This window comes from Cervus canadensis, chromosome 7 (genome assembly GCF_019320065.1).
Source record: "Cervus canadensis isolate Bull #8, Minnesota chromosome 7, ASM1932006v1, whole genome shotgun sequence".
NCBI lineage: Eukaryota > Metazoa > Chordata > Mammalia > Artiodactyla > Cervidae > Cervus > Cervus canadensis.
This window is the reverse complement of record NC_057392.1, coordinates 43,100,681-43,124,271: the sequence shown is the minus strand read 5'-3', so window position 1 is coordinate 43,124,271 and position 23,591 is coordinate 43,100,681. Positions and strand designations below refer to the sequence as shown.

The 23,591-nt window shown below is 40.9% G+C and overlaps 2 protein-coding genes across 3 annotated transcripts in view; one reads left to right on the top strand and one right to left on the bottom strand.

The window, feature by feature from the left end:
• The window catches only part of ILDR1 (immunoglobulin like domain containing receptor 1), a 32,775-nt gene extending 20,858 nt beyond the window's left edge, over positions 1 to 11,917 (top strand). Inside the window, exons 6-8 of one of the 2 annotated variants that reach the window (XM_043473115.1) lie at positions 4,122 to 4,253; positions 4,472 to 5,266; positions 11,157 to 11,917. In XM_043473115.1, the coding sequence (XP_043329050.1) occupies positions 4,122 to 4,253; positions 4,472 to 5,266; positions 11,157 to 11,176 (947 nt within the window). In that variant the 3' untranslated portion in view covers positions 11,177 to 11,917. Of the gene's footprint in view, positions 1 to 4,121; positions 4,254 to 4,471; positions 5,308 to 11,156 lie in introns of both variants that reach the window. The other variant, XM_043473114.1, reaches the window with a different exon arrangement.
• Positions 11,918 to 19,595: 7,678 nt separating this feature from the next.
• The window catches only part of LOC122444620 (solute carrier family 15 member 2-like), a 34,882-nt gene continuing 30,886 nt past the window's right edge, over positions 19,596 to 23,591 (bottom strand). Inside the window, 3 exon segments of the mRNA XM_043473112.1 lie at positions 19,596 to 20,685; positions 21,015 to 21,119; positions 21,738 to 21,884. Of these exon segments, the coding sequence (XP_043329047.1) occupies positions 20,509 to 20,685; positions 21,015 to 21,119; positions 21,738 to 21,884 (429 nt within the window). The 3' untranslated portion in view covers positions 19,596 to 20,508.

Sequence of the window (23,591 nt, the reverse complement as noted above, 5' to 3'; positions counted from 1 at the left end):
AAATTCTAGACACAAAAGGCAGCTTCAAGAACAATGTCAGTAATTCTTGAGCTTCTGTGACCACAGCCCACCCCCAAAATCTGCTCCCACTTTCCAGGGAGCGTTAATAGAGAACCAGGGAGGAGAAAAACAAAAATGACACCAAAGTTTAGTAACCCCACTTCAGCTGAGGGAAGTGGGGCCTAGACAGAGTTTCCACAATTACACACAGATTGTTAGTGGTAAGCCTTGGACTAGACCTAGGTCTCTTGATTCCATGTCCAGGACTGGTTCCTCTTCCTTAACAAAGACATGTCATCAGCTGAAAGTTCATATGGAGGGGAAGACATGAGAAGTGGGGAAGGTTTAAACTGCCGCTCTGGAGGAGGGAAGCAGGGTTGCTGGATCAGTCAAGGAGATCTACGCATGTTGGAAAAAGGGCTATTGCGGTTGGTTGCCTGACAGTGGAGCCATCGTGGGCCCAGGAAGCATGGACTGCTGATTCCTGAAAGCTGAAATGGCAAGGCTTCAAGGGGTGTGAGATTCTAGGATGCTTCTGAGGATGTCCCTGAAAGGACTGCCAGTCAAATCAGTATGCTATGTATACTGCCAGTATATATATAAAAAAAAAAAGTACTGTGTGACCTATGGGTCAGGGAGGGCGAAGAACACTCTGTAAGAGTGGAGAGGGGGTGGTAAGGAATGGAAAGAAGTTGGAGGTCCTCAGGGTGATTCAGGCACCATGGGTGTTTCACAATCACCCATGCTGGCTGCGGGTCTCTGGTGGAAGGGAGGTGTTGAGCATTATTTCTGTCACAAAGGGTCATCTTAAAGCACATGCCCTGAGTTTTCTTCAGAAATGAAAATGAATATGCTTTTGATGGTTTAGTCTCCAAATGTGTACTTTTTGCCTTCTATGGGATCTAAGGTGAAAGTAGTGACTTATATTAACCATTTATTGTAACAACATGAGCCACCACCCATTGAATATTTGCCAGTATTAGACACTTCATATGTATTACCTCATTTAACTGCAACAACTTTATGACATAGGTATTATTATCCCTGGGGCTTCCCCGGTGGCTCAGATAGTAAAGAATCTGCCTGCAATGCAGGAGACCTGGGTTCGATCACTGGGTCAGGAAGATCCCCTGGAGGAGGAAATGGCAACCCACTCTAGTATTCTTGCCTGGAGAATTCCCTGGACAGAGTTGCCTATCAGGCTACAGTCCTTGGGGTTGCAAATCAGTCAGACATGACTGAGTGGCTAACACTTTCACTTCACTACTTATTATCCCCAGCTCAGAAATGAGGAGGTTGAGCTAACATACTGTGGAGACTCAATCAAAATTACACAGCTAATATATGCTAGGATTCCAGTTGAAGTCCCTGTGATTCTTAAAGCCTGTATTTAAAGAAACCTATCCCTGAGGACCATAATTCTCAGAATGTTGAGAGTTGTTGAGAATCCATAATAGTCAACTCCAACTCCTGCCTTAAAGTCAGGGAGCTTGTTGAAAACATGGATTTTCTCACCTTGTATTTGACTGAAGGCCAGTATGGGAGTGGGATCCAGGGGACTGTATGTTTAATTATCTCATTAAAGGTGACCAAGACAGATTTTACACCACTGAGGTTCAGAGATAACTTATTAGGAGTCATTTAGGCTTTGTTAATTTCTCCATTTCTTATTTTATTGCCTGATTTCCCATTAGGTGAGCAACAGAAAGCCTGATAATCTAGACTTCCCCATCGAGCTATTTTTTAGGGACAGGAGGGCAAGGTAGAAGCTCAGAGACTGTATTTTTTCACTCCAGTGTGTTAGGGAAGGGAGGGACCCTAGAAAGAGGTGGTGGCAGTTAAGAAGGAAGCAGGCGGGTTAATCTTGGGAATGTATGAAGATTTGACAGGACTCCTGATGCAAGATCCAGAAAAGTCTCTAGGAAGTCATCTCTGCAAGAAAGTGAAAGTGAAGTCGCTCAGTCGTGTTCGACTCTTTGTGACCCCGTGGACTGTAGCCTACCAGGTTTCTCTATCCATGGGATTCTCCAGGCAAGAATACTGGAGTGGGTTACCATTTCCTTCTCCAGGGGATCTTCCCAACCCAGGGATCTAACCCGGGTCTCCCACATTGGAGGCAGACGCTTTAACCTTTAGCCCTGCAAAGAGTCCCATTAATTAAGAAGTCATTTAGAGAGCAAGAAGGGAAGCCCAACTTTCCTTTTCCCTCCTATTGAATGGGAGGAGCTGAAAAAGGAAGTGGCCCAAAGGGGGAACAGTATCATGGGGAGGAGATCAAGATTCAGTTAAGAGGGGTAGGGGGCAGTGAAGGTTGTTCCCAATAGGATCAGATGTCCTGAGGCCCTGGGAGCAGAGATTAGTCTGGAGTGAGTTTCGAAAGGTGTGGTGCTGAGGAGAAAAAAATAATGTGAGAAGGTACTGCTGGGAAAGGGTTTCTTGGGGTTTTTTTTTTGTTTGTTTGTTTTTGCTTTATCACATAAAGGAGTCTGGGGACTCTGCGGTTTGGCAGAAAGAATAGAGGCTTGACAGACAGACATAGGGTCACACACTGCCTCTACTGGTCGGTCACCAGCTGTGGAACATTGGACTGGGAAGGTAACCTCTCTAACTTTCTCATCTGATGCTCACATTTAAGAGATTTCTCTGAGGATTAGTTAACTCATGTAAAGTGACTGGCCCATATTAAGGAGGGCATTGTATGTGCTGAAGGTGGCATGTTGTACAGAATTGGGGGAGGCACATGTTAGCAAGAGGGAGAGGAAAGTGCTGAGTAGTTGAACTTGTCTTCAGAGGGTCTGGTGTGCTGTCCTTAGGCATGAAGGTGTAGCAGGTGGGTGAGCTGCTCTAAGTTTGCATCTGACTTCCTCCAGGCTGGGCTGTGACTCGCCATCAGGGCCGGAGCTCCAAACAGGTCTGGGGCTCAGCTACAACCACTTCTTCTTGTATTGGAAGTTGGTTTTATACTGGAGCCATTGGATAGCCTTCCAGATGACCCTTAGCTGCTGGCCTCAGCAAATCCCCCACCCTATGCTGGGTCCAGAATGACTGTCTTTGGCCTCCTTCTACTGCGGTAAGAGGAAGCTCTGGCAGAGCTCTGTGGCTTAGGGGCATTCAGAGAGTTGGGGAACCCAGGAAGAGATGAGAGTACCATGCTGGGGGCCTAAAGCAGGCACTTTCTGCACTTAAGCACACAAGTGGATAGACATAGGACTGTTTTACATGCATGTATACACAGGGACCTTGGGAGACATGTGCACTCAGTCACAAAATAGAAACACATGAACAAAACAACTAAATGCATTTGTTTTTAATTTGTATGTGCTGTGGGTTGTGTGCTTCAGATCAGCTGCAGAGGGGACTGGAGAAACATTTCTATGGACTCTTGGGCTGCTTTTTTTATACTATTTTCTTTGCCCTGAAAGGAAATGGTATTTCCCTTCTCTCTTCTCTGCCTCTACCCCACCCATTAGAGATTCCCCCTACTTAGGGAAAACCCCAACATTTAATAAAGTGAGGAGAAGCGTGGAAAGGATCTACTTCAGCTTTTTGCATTCTCTGCCTTCTTCCCCGTGGTTTTCTCCCACCCAGGGCTGGCATTACCAGCTGGAAACATTCATCAGTCCCTTTCCCTTTACCAGTAATTCTGCCCATTGACCTCAGCATCTGTGTCCTTTCTTTCCACTCTGAGCAGGTGATCCTCCCAAGAAGCCCCTGACTCACCGCCTCCTGTAAGCCCTTTGCATCTGTGCCTTCTATGTCTGGCCTATAGCCTGAGATTTCACTGCCTGCTAAGATCTACATTTCTACCTATACATTTTAGGTGACCTTGGAAATTGGCAGGACAATGAAATGATTTCAAGACTAGGAAGTCAAGTTTCAGGAGGATATTTCCTAGGGTGCAAGAACTGCAGTCTTGCCAGGGAATTTATTCCCAGCGTTTTGACAGAGGAACAGTGGATTCACTACTTCCCTTAACTCTCCCACCTATATAAGAAAGGACACAGTAAACTTCAAGGAGAAAAAGTGGCCTCTTGGCAAGGATGCCGGGTGGAGAGAAGTGAAGTGGGACGTGTGGGCCTTGCCCTGGCTCAGGGTCTGCGTTTCTCCCTTTTCCTCTGCAGCCCTAGCCCGCCACCGCTACATGAAGCAGGCTCAGGCCCTAGGCTCTCAGATGATGGAAAAACCCCTGTACTGGGGGGCGGACAGGAGCTCCCAGTTTTCTTCTTATCCAGTGAACCCACTGCTGCAGCGAGGTAAACCCTGCCAGAGATTTGGGGTGGGAGAGGGTAAAGGGCAAGGGTAGGAGCATGGGCTGCACTGGGGCCTTCATGACCAAATAGTGGGCATCCTTGTGATGGAGGACGGGAAGGTGTAGATTCATGCTAACTAAGGCGGCACTTGAGGGCCCTGATTCTGAGGAGTGTGTTTTGGGCGAGCAGTTCTGCATGTTCTTGTTCTTATTTTCATTCAGATTTGTCCCTGCGATCCAGCCTCCCCGAGGTGCCAGTGACCCAGGCAATCGCTCACCCTCCCATCCCCAGTGGTGTCTTAGAGTATTTGGAGAAGGAGCTGCGGAACCTCAACCCAGCCCAGCCTCTGCCGCCTGACCTCCAGGCCATATCTGGCCACCCCTGCAGCATCCTGTCCTCCCTGGGCTCTGAGGTTGTGGAACGCAGAGTTATCCACCTGCCTCCCCTGGTCAGAGACCTCCCAGCTTCGCGGAGGACCAGCAGCTCCTCCCGCCAGCAGTGGCTCCCCACACCGCCATCTCCCCCCAGACCCTGGGATCTGAGGGAGGGGAGAAGGCAGCACCGCTACTCTGATTTCCACCAGGAGCTCCGGGATCCTGAGGCTCAGTGCTGGGAGTTGGAGCAAAGGGAACTGGACCGACTGCGGCGTGGGAGGCACCGTGGCTCCAGGCATCGCTGGTCACCCAGGCCCTGGTCGGACAGGGACAGCCTCAGCGACGGCGACGGCCCCTCATCCAGTGAGGCCCACTGGCGGCCCCACCGCCCCCCTCTCCGGAGCCGCTATCCAGAGAGAGATCCTCGCAAGCCCAGCCCCAAGGAAAGCGCTCAGGGGCACCGGAGGTGCAGGCCCCGCAGCTACTCCCCTCCCCTGGCCTCTGGCCTCAGTTCCTGGAGCTCCGAGGAGGAGAAGGAGAGGCAGCCCCAGAGTTGGGGGACCCGCCACCATCGTCGCTCATGTTCCCCAAACTGGCCTGAGGAGAAGCCACCCAGCTACCGCTCGCTGGATGTCAGCTCAGGCAAGAATGGCAAGAAAAAAGGGAGTGTGAAGAGGCGCTTGGTGAGCCTGGGGCTTCCTGCTAAGGGTCGGGAGTGGGCAGTAAGGACTCTTCTCCAGGCTGACACAGGCCACCTCATATTCCTCTGTAGAGGGCCCCGGTCCCTGTTTTGCTCCGCTTGCCCTCTGGGCTCCGTGAGACACCTCTTGTAGAGTTGGAAGGAACTATGAGTGCTCAGGGCAAGCTTGATGCTTCAGGAGGGGCTTCTCACCCCCAGCCTGGCTCCACACCTCATCACAGTTCCCTGAGGCCAGCCGGGCAGGGTCCCCCATTTCACAGGTGAGGAAACCAGGCTCAAAGAATTAAGTACCTTGTGAGTGGTGGGGCTCGGACTCCAGGGCAAGCCTTTAGGCTAAATCTTTACTTCCTGTCATAGCTGCCTTGCTTTCAGTTCAGTTCAGTTCAGTCACTCAGTTGTGTCTGACTCTTTGCGACCCCATGAATCACAGCACGCCAGGCCTCCCTGTCCATCACCAACTGCCAGAGTTTACTCAAACTCATGTCCATCAAGTTGGTGATGCCATCCAGCCATCTCATCCTCTGTCGTCCCCTTCTCCTCCTGCCCCCAATCCCTCCCAGCATCAGGGTCTTTTCCAATGAGTCAACTCTTCGCATGAGGTGGCCAAAGTATTGGAGTTTCAGCTTCAGCATCAGTCCTTCCAATGAACACCAAGGACTGATCTCCTTTAGGATGGGCTGATTGGATCTCCTTGCAGTCCAAGGGACTCTCAAGAGTCTTCTCCAACACACCACAGTTCAAAAGCATCAATTTTTCAGCGCTCAGCTTTCTTCACAGTCCAACTCTCACATCCATACATGACCACTGGAAAAACCATAGCCTTGACTAGACAGACCTTTGTTGGCAAAGTAATGTCTCTGCTTTTTAATATGCTATCTAGGTTGGTCATAACTTTCCTTCCAAGGAGTAAGTGTCTTTTAATTTCATGGTTGAAGTCACCATCTGCAGTGATTTTGGAGCCCCCCAAAATAAAGTCAGCCACTGTTTCCAATGTTTCCCCATCTATTTGCCATGAAGTGATGGGACTGGATGCCATGATCTTAGTTTTCTGAATGTTGAGCTTTAAGCCAACTTTTTCACTCTCCTCTTTCACTTTCATCAAGAGGCTTTTTAGTTCCTCTTTACTTTCTGCCATAAGGGTGGTGTCATCTGCATATCTGAGGTCATTGATATTTCTCCCGGCAATCTTGATTCCAACTTGTGCTTCCTCCAGCCCAGCATTTCTCATGATGTACTCTGCATATAAGTTAAATAAGCAGGGTGACAATATACAGCCTTGACGTACTCCTTTTCCTGTTTGGAACCAGTCTGTTGTTCCATGTCCAGTTCTAACTGTTGCTTCCTGACCTGTATATAGGTTTCTCAAGAGGCAGGTCAGATGGTCTGGCATTCCCATCTCTTTCAGAATTTTCCAGTTTATTGTGATTCACACAGTCAAAGGCTTTGGCATAGTCAATAAAGCAGAAATAAATGTTTTTCTGGAACTCTCTCGCTTTTTCGATGATCCAGCAGATGTTGGCAATTTGATCTCTGGTTCCTCTCCCTTTTCTAAAACCAGATTGAACATCTGGAAGTTCACGGTTCACATATTGCTGAAGCCTGGCTTGGAGAATTTTGAGCATTACTTTACTAGCGTGTGTGATTTGAGTGCAATTGTGTGGTAGTTTGAGCATTCTTTGGGATTGCCTTTCTTAGGGATTGGAATGAAAACTGACCTTTTCCAGTCCTGTGGCCACTACTGAGTTTTCCAAATTTGCTGGCATATTGAGTGCAGCACTTTCACAGCATCATCTTTCAGGATTTGAAATAGCTCAACAGCAACAATTTCCATTCCCCAAATAGGAACAGTGGGCCTGACAGTGTGCAAGGGCCTGTTGTATTTGAGGATGCAGCCCTTTGAGACCCCTCTGGAAAGTATCATTAGAATGATTTAGAAACAGACCCAAAACGAAACAAAAAAACCTGATATCCCAAATATGGGTCAAAACTTATGATTCTGTGAACAGGCAAGGTGCCAATGTCAAAGCCTGAAAGGGGCACAAAGGGAAGTAGGCTTTTTAATGCCTCTGAATACAGACCCTTTTCCACTGTAAGATCCGGAGAAGGCAATGGCAACCCACTCCAGTACTCTTGCCTGGAAAATCCCATGGATGGAGGAGCCTGGTAGACTGCAGTCCATGGGGTCGCAAAGAGTCGTACACGACTGAGCAACTTCACTTTCAGTTTTCATTTTCATGCATTGGAGAAGAAAATGGCAACCCATTCCAGTGTTCTTGCCTGGAGAATCCCAGGGATGGCGGAGCCTGGTGGGCTGCTGTCTATGCAGTCGCAGAGTCGGACATGACTGAAGCGACTTAGCAGCAGCAGCAGCCACTGTAAGATGTGACTTTAAAGAATCATCTTATAATTAATATTCCCCAATGATAGTATTCCTTCTATGTTGTCTCTTTGCAAATTATGCTGGTTGTTGCTTAAAAATATTCATGAATTGCCTTCAGAACCAACTTACAAGCTACCCACAAAAATCTATTTCTCTATTCATTCAAAATCCTTTTTCTGTTTTGTTTCTGTTGAGATAAAGGGATACGGAGCAGGTTGTGAGGGAGGTTCTCAGAGTAGATGGATATTAGAGGAACAAGAATTTTAATCTCTCATGCACTTTGACTGATGCAACTCTCATTTGGAAATGCAGGTTCTGCTGTGCCTTGCTTTAAAATCAGTCATCTGCATGGTGTGTGCAAAGTAACAGCCACCTTGTGAGCGCCTTAGTGCTGGTCTTTCTAGGGAAGAACCTTGGTGAAAGAGTAATTTGTGAGGAAGATAGTGAAGGACCACAGGCATTTCTGAAATAATCGATGGCAATTATATTCTCACAGATGTCCCATGAGAGAGGCAAAGAGTAATAATGAAACTTAGTAGTATCCTTACTAAGTGGCACTGAGCTATCGACATTTATGCAGTGTTTCATTTAATCCTTTCAACACCCTGTTCATTTACAGTGGATACAACTCTTCCATGTTACCAGTAAGAAACTTACATCCTGAAGGAAAATACAAAATCAATCAGAATCAAGACAATCACTGTTACTTTGGTCATATGATTACTGGATGGTCTCTTATCTTCACTATAACAGAGAAAAAATTAAAAGTCAGCTTCAAATCCAAATCCTATTTTCTTCTAAGTTAAAGAAGAAATTTAAATTTTCCTTTATTTTCTCCTAAATTATATGGTTTCTTGTAAGTGAAAGAAGGGTAGAGTGGGGTACAAGTTATGTTCTGGATATTGGGATAAGCCATTTCTAAGTCTTATTTACTTAATCCTTTGAACCACCCTGTGAGGCTTAGTGAAGCTAAGTAACATGCGCAAGGTCACACAGCCAAGAGGGAGTGAAACCAAAATTTGAACAAAGCCCTCTAACTCTCAAGCCTGTGCTCTTTTCAATAACTCATGCTGCCTAATTAGAAGAAAATCTGTGGGGCAATGTTTTCTTGTGACTTTTATTTCTTCCTTATTTTCTGAAGGTATTATAGCTTCCTTTATAGTACACCTCCCTTTATAGTACACCTTTCATTAAGGTGTACACACAATAATTCTATCATAAGCAAACCAGATTTTCAATTGTAAAGTTGCTTGTGAGAGGAAAAATCACTCAAGATAATTCTAAAGGCCTTCATTATTTTGGATTTCTCTGAGCTTATCTCAAAGAGTTTTCACTTCAATTTATCACATTCAACTGTCCACTCATATTCTGAATGACCAGAGGCCCAGGACCAAAGCTTGATTAGGAAGGGTGATTGGTTTGGAGGGCACCATGTTTTGTTTATAACTTGAATTTTGAATGCCTTTGTTGTTGTTATTTAGTAAGTTGTATCTGACTCTTTTGTGGCCCCATGGACTATAACCCACTAGGCTTTTTTATCCATGGGATTTCCCAGGCAAGAATACTGGAATGGGTTGCCATTTCCTTCTGCAGGGGATCTTCCTCAACCAGGGATTGAATCTGTGACCCCTACATTAGCAGGTGGGTTCTTTACTCCTGAGCTCCCAGGGAAAGCTCCTTGAATGCCTTTAATAGGACCAAAATTTCATTCTTTCCTCCTCTCCTTGATGGGGCTGGAGGCTTTCAATACACCGTCTAACCTTTAAAGTCTTTGGAGCTTGCAGCTAATTTTAGAAGTTATAATATATTTGGGCCACTAGGTGGTGATCTTTAATTATGTGTAACTCAAAGTTTCTCTACTCAGGTTGATAAAACGTATCACTATTTTCTTAAGATTTTTTAAAAAAAGATTTATTTATGGTCCTGCTGGCTCTAGATTCTTGTGCCGGGCTTTCTCTAGTTGCAGTGAGCAGGTGCTACTCTCTATTGTGGTGCCTGGGCTTCTTGTGGCTTCTCTTGTTGTGGAGCACCAGCTCTAGGGTACATGGGCTCAGTACTTGCAGCACGTGGGCTCTAGAACACAGGCTCAGTAATCGTGGCTTACTTGCCCCATGGCATGTGGGATCTTCCCAGACCAGGGATTGAACCCACATCCCCTGCATTGGCAGGTGGCTTCTCAACCACTGGACCACCAGGAAAGCCCTCAGGCTTTCAGCAGGTACAACTTTACCATAACTTTTTACAAAATACTTATTAAGAATATTAAATATTCAGATGCTCTAGTAGCTGATTTCCCTGATGCCTGATCTCCAGGCTGGGGAGCCTGACATGGGGCTCAGAACACTCACTCCTGTGGGAGAACTTCTGCAATATAACTATTCTCCAGTTTGTGGTTCACCCACCTGGGGGGTATGGGATTTGATTATATTGCAAGTCTGCCCCTCCTACCTGTCTCACTGTAGTTCTTTATGTGTTTGGTTGCAGGAGATATTATCTTATAGGTTCCAGTTTTTTTTCTTTCTTTTTTTTTTTTTTTAGTTTTTTTTCTTATCGATGGTTATTCTGGAAATAGTTGTAATTTTGGTGTGCTTATGAGAGGTGAGCTCAGGGCCTTTCTACTCTGCCAGTTTGGCCACTCTCTCCCATCCCACATCGTTTTGATTAGAAACCATGCCCCCTAAAACTTATTTTCTTGATAAAATGGAAACATACAAAATTTTTGAAGCAACATGAATGTGGTACATACATGTACATTTTGAACAGTGTGTTTTGAGACAGATACGTTGCCATTCCAACAAGAAAGGTCACATTCATTGATGACAGCTGTAGATATTCAAAACTAGAGTAAAAATAATCTCCATTACATAGAGAAATATGAGAAATGGAAACCATATTTTTTGAAGCCCTCATAGCACAAGATGAAAATGCCAAAAGATCAAGTGGAATAACTTCTGAAGAAAAGTCACTGAGCTTGGTCAGCAAGAGGTAATTAGTGATCTGAAAAAATAACTTCAGAGAAATACCATGGTATGAAACTGAACTTTTTAGACAAGGGTTGAGAACAAATGGTTCAGGAGAATATAAATAGAGAAAAGAAAACTGGGCCATGTCTTCATGAACAAATTGATAGAGAGAGGTGCTGATGAATGAACAGGGTATCTCTTTTTCAAGAGATTTAAAGATGTTAAAAATCAGTAAGAGGCAGAGTGAATGAGTTTTCAGAAGTTAAAGGTGGTTGAGCGAGGCTCAGAAAGGTAGAAAAGCAAGAAACCAAAGCCAGGGGGAGAAACTGGCTTCATGAAGAGTCAAGAAGTAATGTTTTAGATTCAGAGCTGCTGTCCCAGCAGCCACCACTCACTGAGGATTTGCACCCGAATCAAGCCCATTTGTGTATTGTATACATAGACAATAGAGCACAGCTGACTGGATTTTTGTGTTCTTTTATTCCCCAGGAGAGAGAGAGCTCCCATAGTGGAAGGAGTGTGGTCATTTAGTCACCAGGCACAACACTGCTTCTGTGGTGACTTCTCAGCTCCTGTGTGTCAGCAGCAGCATCTAGACTTCCAGTTGACTTGAGATGGACATCGCAAGTTTGTATCTTTGGCTTAGATTCTGAGAATCAGATGGAAGAATTTTATAAACAAAGTTTGAGGAGTTAATGACTGGTGTTTTAACCTTGGTACACACTCTGCATATTCAGGTAGTCAGACTTGTAATGAATCCTAACTGGGATGTGATTCCCTCAGGAACTTAGTAACCTGAGTCTTCAACTGGGTCACACTGCTCAGAACTGTGAGAACTCAGGAATCTTTAAGAGGAAATCAAACATGTCTCAGAGCAAGAAATCTATGGAGTACTATAAGGAAATTTCCATGGAACCTTGTCTCCCCCGATAGCATATCTAGAGGATCCCTTCATGTTCTGAGTCCACTTTACTGCCCCCAAGACTGGTCCTGAGTGCCTTTGAGGGTTCACGCCGAGATGGCACAGGAAATGTTCCAGCAATGTGCCCTCTCACAGGCTATTTATTGCAAGTGTACAAAGTCACAGAGAAGCACTTTTGCGCCAGTTTTATTCCTTTCGTTTTCTTCTTGCTTTTTTCTTTTTTTGCCTGTATCTATATATTTTTTTTATATAGTATGTATCCATTAAAATCACCTTAAATGCTTTTGGGGAATAGCATAATACATAAATAAATAAGAAGTGAAAGGTACTGACTTGAGGATTCTGTCCTAGATATCTATTTTGATGCACTTGAAATTAAGCCTTCTCTGACTAAGGCTTAGAGAAGAGCCAGATCAACCTGATAGTTGTGGAGCCACCTTTCTCTTGGCACCATTGAGCCTTGCAGGGTGGGGATTTTCCAAGTAAAGGCATCCAGACAGGTTTTGCCACTCGGTGCCCCAGGAGGAAGGATCTGTGCCTCTCTGTAACAAGCCCTACATCTCTCTCATTTTCCTTAGCCCCCTCTGGTGTCTTCATGAATCCATTTGTACTTCATGTAGAGACTCTCCTCCAGTAGACCATAAGGAGATGTCCTGAGATGAAGTGTGTGTGAATGTATGTGTGTTCCTCAACAGTATCTTTGTGTGTATGGCCTTAAGCTCATTTTAGATCCTTTTGTATTGACATCTATTTTTTCTCCATCCATTTTTCTCATTAATTACATATTGGAGAAAACTGATAAGTGCCTGCACTGGGCAAATGTTTCTTTGAGATTATTTTAATGTCCATAATGTAACTGAGTCTAAATTGGCAAAATAGAAAAAATTAAAATTTTAATAGATAATTCAGTAACTGAGAGACTTCTGGTCTAGACAAGCTGACATAGACCTCTTTTCCTCTGCTGCTCCTCACTAAACACAACTTGATAAATCCTAGAAATGTTAAAAGAGACAAACAAAGAAGAAATCTGAAGAGTGCTAAGAAGAAAGTAAGCTGGTTTGGGAACCCAGGACCAGATGACAACACAGAGGCAGGGCATCTTGTGTCTCCAACCAGCAGAAGGCAGCCACCCAGACCTAGTCTTCTTTTCTGACTTCCCATCTAGCAACAGAAGGTAGTCTAGTAGCTTGTTCTTTCCCCTGGATCCTAGTGGAAGCCCTTCTTACAACCTCAGGGAAGGGGGACCTACTGGGAGTCCTGTCAAAAATAAGTGACCAGGGGAAGCATTCTCCTTCCCTGCTGAATCAGAGATTCCTCTTTTCTGTGGAGAGATGCTGATGTGGATGGGAGGAACCAGTAAGCAGGTGGCCCAACTGGAGAAGCCTCATTGAACCCAAGGGCCAGAGACTTTCCTCCTCTGCCCAGAGATACGAGGGCTCTCTGGTGGAAACAGGAAAAAGAACCTGTCACAGCTAGCAGCCTTATAGCTAGCAGTTGGGTCCAAGAAATCACTTTATTCTCCTCCCTGCCCAGAGAAACCTGGGTAGCTGGAGGTAGGGGGAGGGTTACTAACTGAAGACTTTCCCCACCACCTCCCTCACCAAGAGGTATCTTGGCAACCCAGCCAGAGGAAATTTCAACCCTCAGGCAGTCACAAAGTCTCTGAAAATTAAACAATTACTGGAATCAACCCACAAAAGTAGGCTAAGACTCATATGTTAAACCTAAATAGAGTAACTTCCTGTAAAATATTTAAATAGAACCCAGATTTTCCTAACATAATAGACAAAATGTCCAGGATATAAATCAAGAAACAATAAAATCACAACTTGAAAGAATGCCAACACCAAGATGAATCAGATGTTGTAGTTAGTCTGATAAGAATTTAAAGGCAGGCATTATAGAAATGCTACAATAATCAATTACAAATTCACTAAAGTACAAGTATAAAAAAAATCACAGAAAAGAAATAGAAATTATGCAAAAGTTATAGAACTAAAAAATAGAAATTAAAGACTTACTAGATGGGCTCACAGTAGAGTGGAGATGATGAATCAGTGAACATCAGGACAGAACAACAGAATTCACCCAATCTGAATAACAGAAAAGAGATTGGGAAAAAGTGACCAGAGCCTCAGGGACCTGTGGACTCATAACAAAATAGCCAACATTCATATCACTGGAGTCTAAGAAAGCAGAGGAAAAAGAGGGAAGAATGAATGAACATTTGAAGAAATAATGACTGAAAACTTGCCAAATTTGATGAAAAACATCAACATAGAGATTCAAGAAACTAAACAGGATAAATCCCAAGAATCCATGTCAATACATATCATAATTAAACTTTCGAAAACTAAAGACAAAAAATCTTGAAAGCAGCCAGAAAAAAACAATGAAGTCCCTGTAGGGAAACACCATATGAACGGATTTCTCATGTGAGATCATGAAAAAGGAAATGTCAAAATATTTTTTAAGGGCTGAATGAAAAGAACTATGGACTCATAATTTTGTATCTGGAAAAACCAGTTTTTAGAAATGAAGGGAAAATAAAAACATTCACAGATGAATGACAATTGAAAGATTTTGTGACTAGCAGATAAATCCTGGAAAGACTGGATAGAAGTTCTTCAAACAGAAAGAAAAGGATAAAAGGAAACTTAAGCATCAGAAAGCAAAAGAAAAAATAGGTTAGAAATATGAGTCCATATAATAGACATTCTTTTGAGTATTAGATAGTATTATAATTTGTTTCATTCATAAAATATGATTTATAAAACCCCAAAGGAAAAGAAAAAAACTCGCAAAAGAAATGGGAGTTATACAGTGAGTTAACAATAATAGGTAAAGGTGAGGAAGATAAAGAAACCTAACTGGAAGTGAGGTTTCTATACTTCATTTTAAGTAGTAAACACTGTGATACCAAGTACAGAGTTAGTAGTAGTATCCAGAGCAACCATATGAAAACTACAAAGAGATAAACTCAAAAGTGCTATAAATAAATCAAGATGAAATCCAAAAACATGTTCAAGTAACTTGCAGAAAGGTAAGAAAGAGAATAAACAGCAACAACATCCAAAAGAAACAGGTAGGAAATAATAAAAGAACATCCTAAAGTGCCAACATATCAATAATTGCCTTTGTTGTAAACTGTCTAAATATACCAATCAAAAGACAGATTAAAAGAGTAGATTAAAATATTAAAAAAAAACACTAAATCCAACTATATGTTCACTTTGTATTCAACTACAGGTAGTCTAAAGTAGGATGGAAAAGATACACCATGTACACATTAATAATAAAAATTAAAAGGAGTGACAGTATTAAAATTTCCTAAAGTAGACTTCATAGCAAAATTATCAGAGACAAAAAGAGATATTATATAATAGTTAAAGGATCAGTCTGTCAGGAAGACACAATATACTAATTTGTATAAACTAAACCATAGAGCTTCAAATACATGAGGCAAAACTGTTAAAGCTGAAAGGAGAAAGAGAAGAATCTATAATTATTGTTGGGAACCTTAACACTGCTCCCATTCAGTAACTGATAGAAGTATTAGGCAAAAACATCTGATCAACACAATCATCAAGATCTAATTAACATATAAAACAGACCATCCAACAATAGTAGAACATAATTTTCTCAATTTCTGTGGAACATTCACCAAGTAGAAAAAAAAACACAAAACCCATAAAATATACCATAAAACAGATCTTGATAAATAAAAAAGTTGAAATCATAAAGCTTACATGCCCTGACTACAATGGAATCAAACTGGAAATCTGCAACAAAGACAACAGGAAACTCTCAAAATACTTGGAAACTAAGCAACACACTTCTAAATAATTATGGGTAAACAATAAGCCTCAATGAAAATTAAAAAGTATATAGAACTAAATAAAAATTAGAACACAAAGTATGTAGGAGGCAGCTAAAGCAGTATTGAGAGGGAAATTCATAGCACCAAATGCTTACGTTTAAAATGAGGAAAGGTGTAATATAATCTAAATTCTTTCCTCCAGAAACTAGAAAACAGAGCACAATAAACCCAAAGCAAGCAGAAGGAATGAAATAATAAAGAGCAGAAAATAAATAAAATAAAATTGGAAATAGGAAAACATTACTGAAAAAAAAACCCCAAGGAAACAAAAAGTTGGTTCTTAAAAAAAAAAATCAGTAAATTTGATAAACCTCTAGCAAGACTGAAAAAAATAGAACACATATCACCTATATCAGGAATGAAATAAGATATATCATTCCAGATAGTGCAGCTGTTAAAAGAAAATAAAGGAACACTACATACAACTATATGATCATAAATATGACAACGTAGAAAAAAACAGAACAATTCCTTAAGCACCACAGACTGCTGCAATTCAAGACGATGAAATAGACAATCTGGATAGCCCTATGACCATTAAGGAAATTGAATTTTTAATTAAAAAGCTTTCCAAAATCAAACTCAAGGCCCAGATAGTTTCACTGGACAATTCTATCAAACTTTTAAAGGGTAATTAAAACTAACTTTATACCTCTTTCAGAAAATAGAAGAGGGGGAAACATTTCCCACCTCATTCAGGAAGACAGTAGAGCCAGACAAAGACATGGCCAGAAAAAAAGAAAACTGCAAACAAACATTCCTCCTGAACTTAGGTGCAAAAATCCTTAACAGAATATTACCAAGTATTTTAATACACAAAAGTAAATATATACCATGAACAACTGGGATTTATTCCAGGTATGCAAGACTAATTACCAGAATAGTCAAAATAATCTTGAAAAGTACAATTGCAAGACATAGTATGATACTAACATAAGGACAGACATATTGGTCAATGGAAATAACTAAGAGCCCAGAAACAAATCCTTATATTTATGGTAAATTGATTTTTTGCCAAAGCTATTTAGGCAACTCAATGGAGAAAAATAGTCTTTTCTACAAACCGCTGCTGGGTCATTTGCATAGCCACAAGCAAAAAGGTGGATTTGTTGCATACCCAAGCAGTTAACTCAAAATGGACAACAGACCTAACTTAAGAGTTAAAACTAAACCATTTAGAAAAAACTAGTCGGAATCCTTTGTGTCCTTGGATTAGTTAAAGAGTTCTTAGATATGACACCAGTAGTATAGCCCTTAAAAGAAAAATTTATAAATTGAGCTTCATCAAAATTTAAAACTTTTGCACTTCAAAAGACACCATTAAGGAAATGGAAATACAAGTCACAACTTAGAGAATATGATGACAAATCATATTTCTAACAAAATATTTTTAACCAGAATAAAGAACTCTCACAACTCAAGAAGAAGATAAACAACATAATTTTTAAAAATAGGCAAGATTTGAATAGAGATTTCACCAGAGAAAACAAAGATGGCTAATAAGCACATGAAAGATGCTGTTTATTAGTAAAATGGAAATTAAAATAAAAATGTAATACTACTAGAATGATGATAATAAAAGACAATAATAAGTGAAGGCCCAGACATGGAGAAATGGAAATTGCTGATTGAAATGTAAAATAATGTAGCCATTTTAAAAGGCCTTTTGGCAATCAAAAAAACATATCAAACATAAATTTATCATGTGACCCAGCAGTTTCATTCCCTGGCATATATACAAGATGAACACTCTATTTGTTTGAAGACTTATACTTGAATGGTCATAGGGGCCTTGTTTCTAATAACTAAAAATGCAGTAAAAAAAAAAAAAAGCTAAATTTCCCTCAACTGGTGAATGGATGAACAAAATATAGTATATCCACACAATGGAATTCTATTCTGTAGTTAAAAAAAATAACTGATAGGTGCTACAACATGGATAAACTTCAAAAACATGCTCAGTAGAGGAAGTCAGATGTAAAAGACCACATATCATATGATCCAGAAAAGGTAACTCTACAGAGACAGAAAGTAGATTAATGGTTGCCTGAGCCAGGGGTGGAACAGGAATTGACTGCAAGTGGACAAGAGGTTCCTTTTTGGGGTGATGGAAGTATTCTAAAATTGGATTATGGTGATGATTGTACTAAAAATCATTCAAATGTACACTTATAAGGAATGAATTCAATGATGTATCTACTATGCTTCAATAAAAATCTTTAGTAGATGAATATCATTCCAAAATATTTTCTATGCATATATAGAGTGACAAAAATTCTTTTAAAATGTGTTCAGGTTTCCCAGGTAGCTCAGTGGTAAAGAATCTGCCTGCCAGTGCATGAGACGCAGGAGTTACAGGTTTGATCCCTGGGTTGGGAAGGCCCCCTGGAGGAGGAAATGGTAACCGACACCAGCATTCTTGCCTCGAGAATCCCAGGGACAGAGGAGCCTGGAGGGATCCATAGGATCACAAAGGGTCGGGCATGACAGAGCAACTGAGCATGTATGCAACAGAACCCATATTAAGAAGGATTCTGACCCACTGTTGCATATCAAGCAAAGAATATTTTTCAGAATTGGAAAAACAGTTGTGAAAGGTCTGGACTATACCCTGTGAAGAGCCATGAAAAAAGCTGAGAATCTTTAGCTTGATGAATGCTTACTTGAGGCAACATGAAAATTCTCCCCAAATAGCAAAAAGAGTACTGCATAAAAGAGAGGTTTATGCTTATTCTAGTTAGCCATAAGGGAAAGAACCATGGTAGGCAGTTTCATAAAGAAAGCTTTTAGTTCAACACAAAGAATTGTCTGCCAGTTTTTCCCAAGTCAGTGTTCTGGAGAACACTATAACATATGAGGCTGAACAAGGAGTCGTATGTCTTTGCTGAAGGATTTCTCAGAATCTTTAATATCCAGGTGTTAAGAAGATGATGTAATATTCTTCATTTCCAAAATTTATTTGTCCAAAGAAACTATTAGCACTGTTAATATCTCTGAGACAGTAGTTCATAGAACAGATTGAGTTAAAGCTGCTGAAATGGGGCCAGAGTATTTTCTGAAGAAGCAAAGTCAGGTTCACATCAAGATATTTGTGGAGGGACTTGCCTGGTGGTCCAGCAATTAAGACAACACACTCCCAGTCCAGGGGGCCTGGGTTCAATCCCTAGTCAGGGAACTAGATTCCTCATGCCATGACCAAGAGCCAGATTGCCACAATGAAGATCCCAAGTGCCGTAACTCAGACCTGGCCAGTTTTAAAAAGGTTATCTGTGGAAACTGGATAGTGTTGCTGTCAGTAAAGCACTTCTGAAAACTTGGTAACCAGGACCAGAGCTTGGGAAAATGGAGCAACTTTTCTTGTTATGTTTACAATGTGAGACTGACTCAAAACAGTTCTAGATGAGAATAATGGAGCAAAACCAGTGGAAATGAGACTTTCTAGGAGAGTTATTCTGAACATTTCCTCCAGCAATACTTTCCCCCAGAAGTCATTATATTCCCATGTCTGTCCACTGAGTCATTCACTGTGTGCAAGGTATTATTTCTCAACTTTTTTCACCAACACAGCAACAAACAAACAAAACCCTGTCATATTCTATCACTTCTTCCTTCAACTCCGGATTTTGTTTGAATACTGAAATGGAACCATGTCCCGCATTGAGCACTGCCATTTTAGAAGCTCAAACCTAGAGTACTGGGTTTACTAGAGTATTAACTTTTTAAAAAAATAAATAGGGCATTTAAATTTTGGGGGGAAAGTAAAACAAGAAAAAATATCAAAACAGATCCACTACTTTGAAGCTGAAGGAAGTACCAGTAAGAAAGGAAGTTGCTTTCATAAAAAAATACTGTTATTATTAAATATTTGTAGCAATAAATACGGAGAAGGCAATGGCACCCCACTCCAGTACTCTTGTCTGGAAAATCCCATGGACGGAGGAGCCTGGTAGGCTGCAGTCCATGGGGTCGCTAAGAGTCAGACACGACTGAGCGACTTCACTTTCACTTTTCATTTTCATGCATTGGAGAAGGAAATGGCAACCCACTCCAGTATTCTTGCCTGGAGAATCCTAGGGACGGGGGAGCCTGGCGGGCTGCCGTCTATGGGGTTGCACAGAGTCGGACACGACTAAAGTGACTTAGCAGCAGCAGCAGCAATAAATAATATAAGAAAAAGGTGGGCCAACAACATTGAAAATGAGGGTTGGAAAATGATAATTAGTGTCTATACAGTTGTCCACAGGTGGGCATAATCTAGAGTTAAAACATTATAGTCCCTAAGAAAAGCATATACTGTACAAGAATTGTTCATCAGGACTTGTACAGTTTATACTTTTCTGTTTTGCAGAACCATGTTTACTGTCTTTAATTTGGTTTCCAAGGTCCTATCAATACTGAGAAAGGGGTGTTTGGATTAATAGATAAAATACTGTAATTATCAGAATGATATATCTTATCCTGTGTGTTAATAAAATATCATTTTGTCTTTTATTATTTGTACTGAAAAATTAACTGCAGTCTTACTGAACCTGAAGAGCTGACAAGTCAGGCCCTGGATGAGATCACACCAGACATAACAATTCCTGAAGTCTTGTAAACAACAAATACACCGTTAATGAAGACATTTGAAAATACCATTTCTCTGTTATTCTGAAATTTGGCCTTAAATCAGCACTTCAAAAGGTGGGGTCATCTGCTCTAAATGGCAGGTAAAAGAATTCCTACAGAACTTTGATAACCACAAAGACCAATCTCAATTATACATTTGTGTTTTTGGAGATGCCAGGCCAGCTACAGCAAAACCATACAAGGTTTACTGAGTTCGATGACATATAGAAAGACATAACATCTCAGGGACTTTGCTTTAATGTACTGAAAAACCCAGTCCTAGAATTGCCTCTATCATCAGAGAAAAGTGAAGATCAGTTCATTGTGATGCTACTTCTCCCTTCCAACCAAGTTGGAGTAAAAAATGCTTGAAGATGGTGATGGCCAAAACCAGAGTCAGGAACTGGGTCTGGGCAGAGTCTAGGGAACCATTAGAGCCTTGTCTTCTTGGTTTCCAGGTTGATCATATTTCCTTGGATTTGAGGGGTCTGCTTATCTGCTGACCCCTGAACATCCTCTGGCTTTAAAGGAACATAGTAGTATCCCATGATGGAGAAGATCAGGCAGACCACCAGCATGAGACAGGAAAACAAAATGAATTCGGCCCACTGTAGGAAGAAATACATAGAAGAGAAAAATATGGAGAACCTGATACTAAACTGATCTTTCTAAGATGAAGACTGAGGAGCAGACTGACCCAGGGTCACCAGTTTTGGAAGAGCTTTGGTAAGAAAAGACAGGACTAACTGTCCTCTCCTGACATGGGCCTATGGTGGCCATTATTGCAGCTTACCTGTCTATTTTCTTGGCAAAGTCTATGTTTAAGACAGAGGGCTGAGTGGGAATGTGGGGAACAGAGGGGTCGGGGAAGGGCAGCAGAGGAAGATGGAGGGAAATCCTTGGGTAGACATGTGCTCCTGCTTCTCTTAGTACATACCTGGGCCAGGCCACTGAACTGCGCCACAATAAGCACAATGATATTCCCAAATGCTATCGTCAACAACCAGGCTGCCTGGAGTACAGACTTCATGCTAGAGGGAGCCTAAAGAAGACACAAATCTGTGAGTAAAGAAACTCTCTACATCACTCTCCTGTACCAAGCATCTACCCAGAAAAGTTCTCCCACCCAAACTTCCAGATTTGAACTTCCCCCTCTAAGTTCAGCATTCACATTGATTCAGGGAATATGTTTATAGTAATTGAACATAGTAAAATGATTCAGGTAATAATGTTCATCGTAACAAGATGGCACTCTTAACTGAATATTAATTTATTATATCATATAATCTTCATTACAACCCTAAGGGAAGAGTTCTATTACTATTCTTATTTTACACATAAAAATAGCTTTAGAGAGATGATCATTCACTTGCTGAAGGTTACACAATAGGTATGCAGCCAAAATTTGAACATGGGCAGTTTGATTCCACAATCCTTATTCTTAATGTTTAAGTATCCCCTTCTGGATCCCAAACATGGATCCAGCCTGCCACACTCCTGGAGGTCAAGCTGATTCTCTGCTTAAGATCGTAAAGAATCTAAGGCCCAAAATAATGGAGATCTTGGCCACGGTCACATAACTAATTAAGAGAGTGTCAGGATTAAAACTCCATCCTCTGAGCAATAGCTCTACCTCCACTTTCCACTTGCAAAAACCTACCTGAGAATAAGAAAACTCAAGTCCTGTGACAGAGAACATGACCTCCCCAGCTGTAACAAGGGCATATTGTGGTAGCTGCCATGCAACGGACACTTTGTTGGCTGGGATGTATTCCACCTTCCAGGCCTGAGGACCCTGATTGGTTCTCTTAGTGAGGGAAACAAGAAATGGGCTTGTTAGGAGTCTCAAGTAAATATTCTTGTGGCCTGTGGCATCTTGTATCCATCTCCTCATTGTATTGTCATTCTTGTGGTACCATGAAGAAACAGCAATTTCTACACAATTTCAGGTTTTTGAAATTCCTTTTGGTAACACTGCACTCACTTGGCTGGCTTCAGTCAATCAGATACCATTATTGCAGAGACCTTAAATGGCAGACTATTTCATACTATAGTATCCCATCATTTTGACCTACTGGGTATTTTGATTCTGGCTAACATTTTAAATGTAAAATGGCATCTGAATTTTACAAACAATGAATTTTCAGAAAAGCACGTACTTAAAAAAGTTTAATTCTTTGTTCAATTTTCTATGTAAGTACAATTAAAATATTTCTCACATTTTCCATTTAAATATTTATTTTACTAAAATTACTTTTATCAGATTATAATATCAGAATAAAAATCAGACATTATTTTCTTGGTAACTCTTACACTGAAGATTTTCTTGATCAATTTTTAAAAATCCATATCAAATACCATCTACTATTTGTATTCTATTTACTGGCCATTATTTTTAAACTCACACATAAAAATTTTGTCAAAAAGATGCAATTTTCCTATAAAATTTTGGTCAAAAAGAATCTTTTCAGAGTCAATATTTTGTTATTAATGTTACCAACTATACATGATTCTACAATCTTTTTTCAAAAATTATTTTCACTATGTGAAAGTTTTTAGCTGAGTTGGTTTTCTTGTATATGGATTGTATTTAGTAATATTTATTATAATAAATGAAATGGAATTTTTGAAATTATATATTTTCCTTGGAATAAAACCAAGTTGACATTGAAGTCACTCAGTTGTGTCTGACTCTTTGCGACCCCATGGACTGTAGCCTACCAGGCTCCTCCGTCCATGGAATTTTCCAGGCAAGAGTACTGGAGTGGGTTGCCATTTCCTAGGTAGTAAATGTTATTAGATAGTAGGTATAATATCTGGATATATCATGAGATTAATAATAGCAGAGACAGAAAGTAGACAAGTGGTTGTCTAGAGCTGGGGAGTTTGGGAGGAAATGGTGAGTGACTGCTAATGAGTATGTGGCTTCTTTTTGGAATGAGGAAAATGCTCTAAAATTACACAACTCTGAATTTATTAGAAACCACTGAATATATATTATTAGAAATATATTCTGTGTGTATTGAATATATAATATATATTGAATATGTTACCTTTACATTTAAAACCATTATATACTTTAAGTGGGTGAAATGTATGATATGAATTATATTTCAATAAACTATAATAAATGGAATACTAAAGATATCATGCTAAACTAATTACAATTAATAAAATTTTATAGATGATTCTCATCACAATTTGAGAAATTTTCATCTTTTTCTTATTCATGGTCCTCTTTTTATATTTAATACAATGTCAAAAGTAATGAAATAAAATTGGAATCAAGGTTGACATCAGAATTAAAATTCAGAGGTATCATGCCTAATTGCTGACACAATTGCTTTTGAGGGACCTTTGTGTAGAGATTGACATTTGCTACCAGTCTTGGTATTTCAGACTGTGATGTGCTAGCAGATGTTTTCTAGGAGCTAGGGAAACCACATGTGAAGTGAGTCAAGAAGACCAAAATAATTTTTGTTTTCTTGGTGCCATAATGGGAGTGGAGCAGACC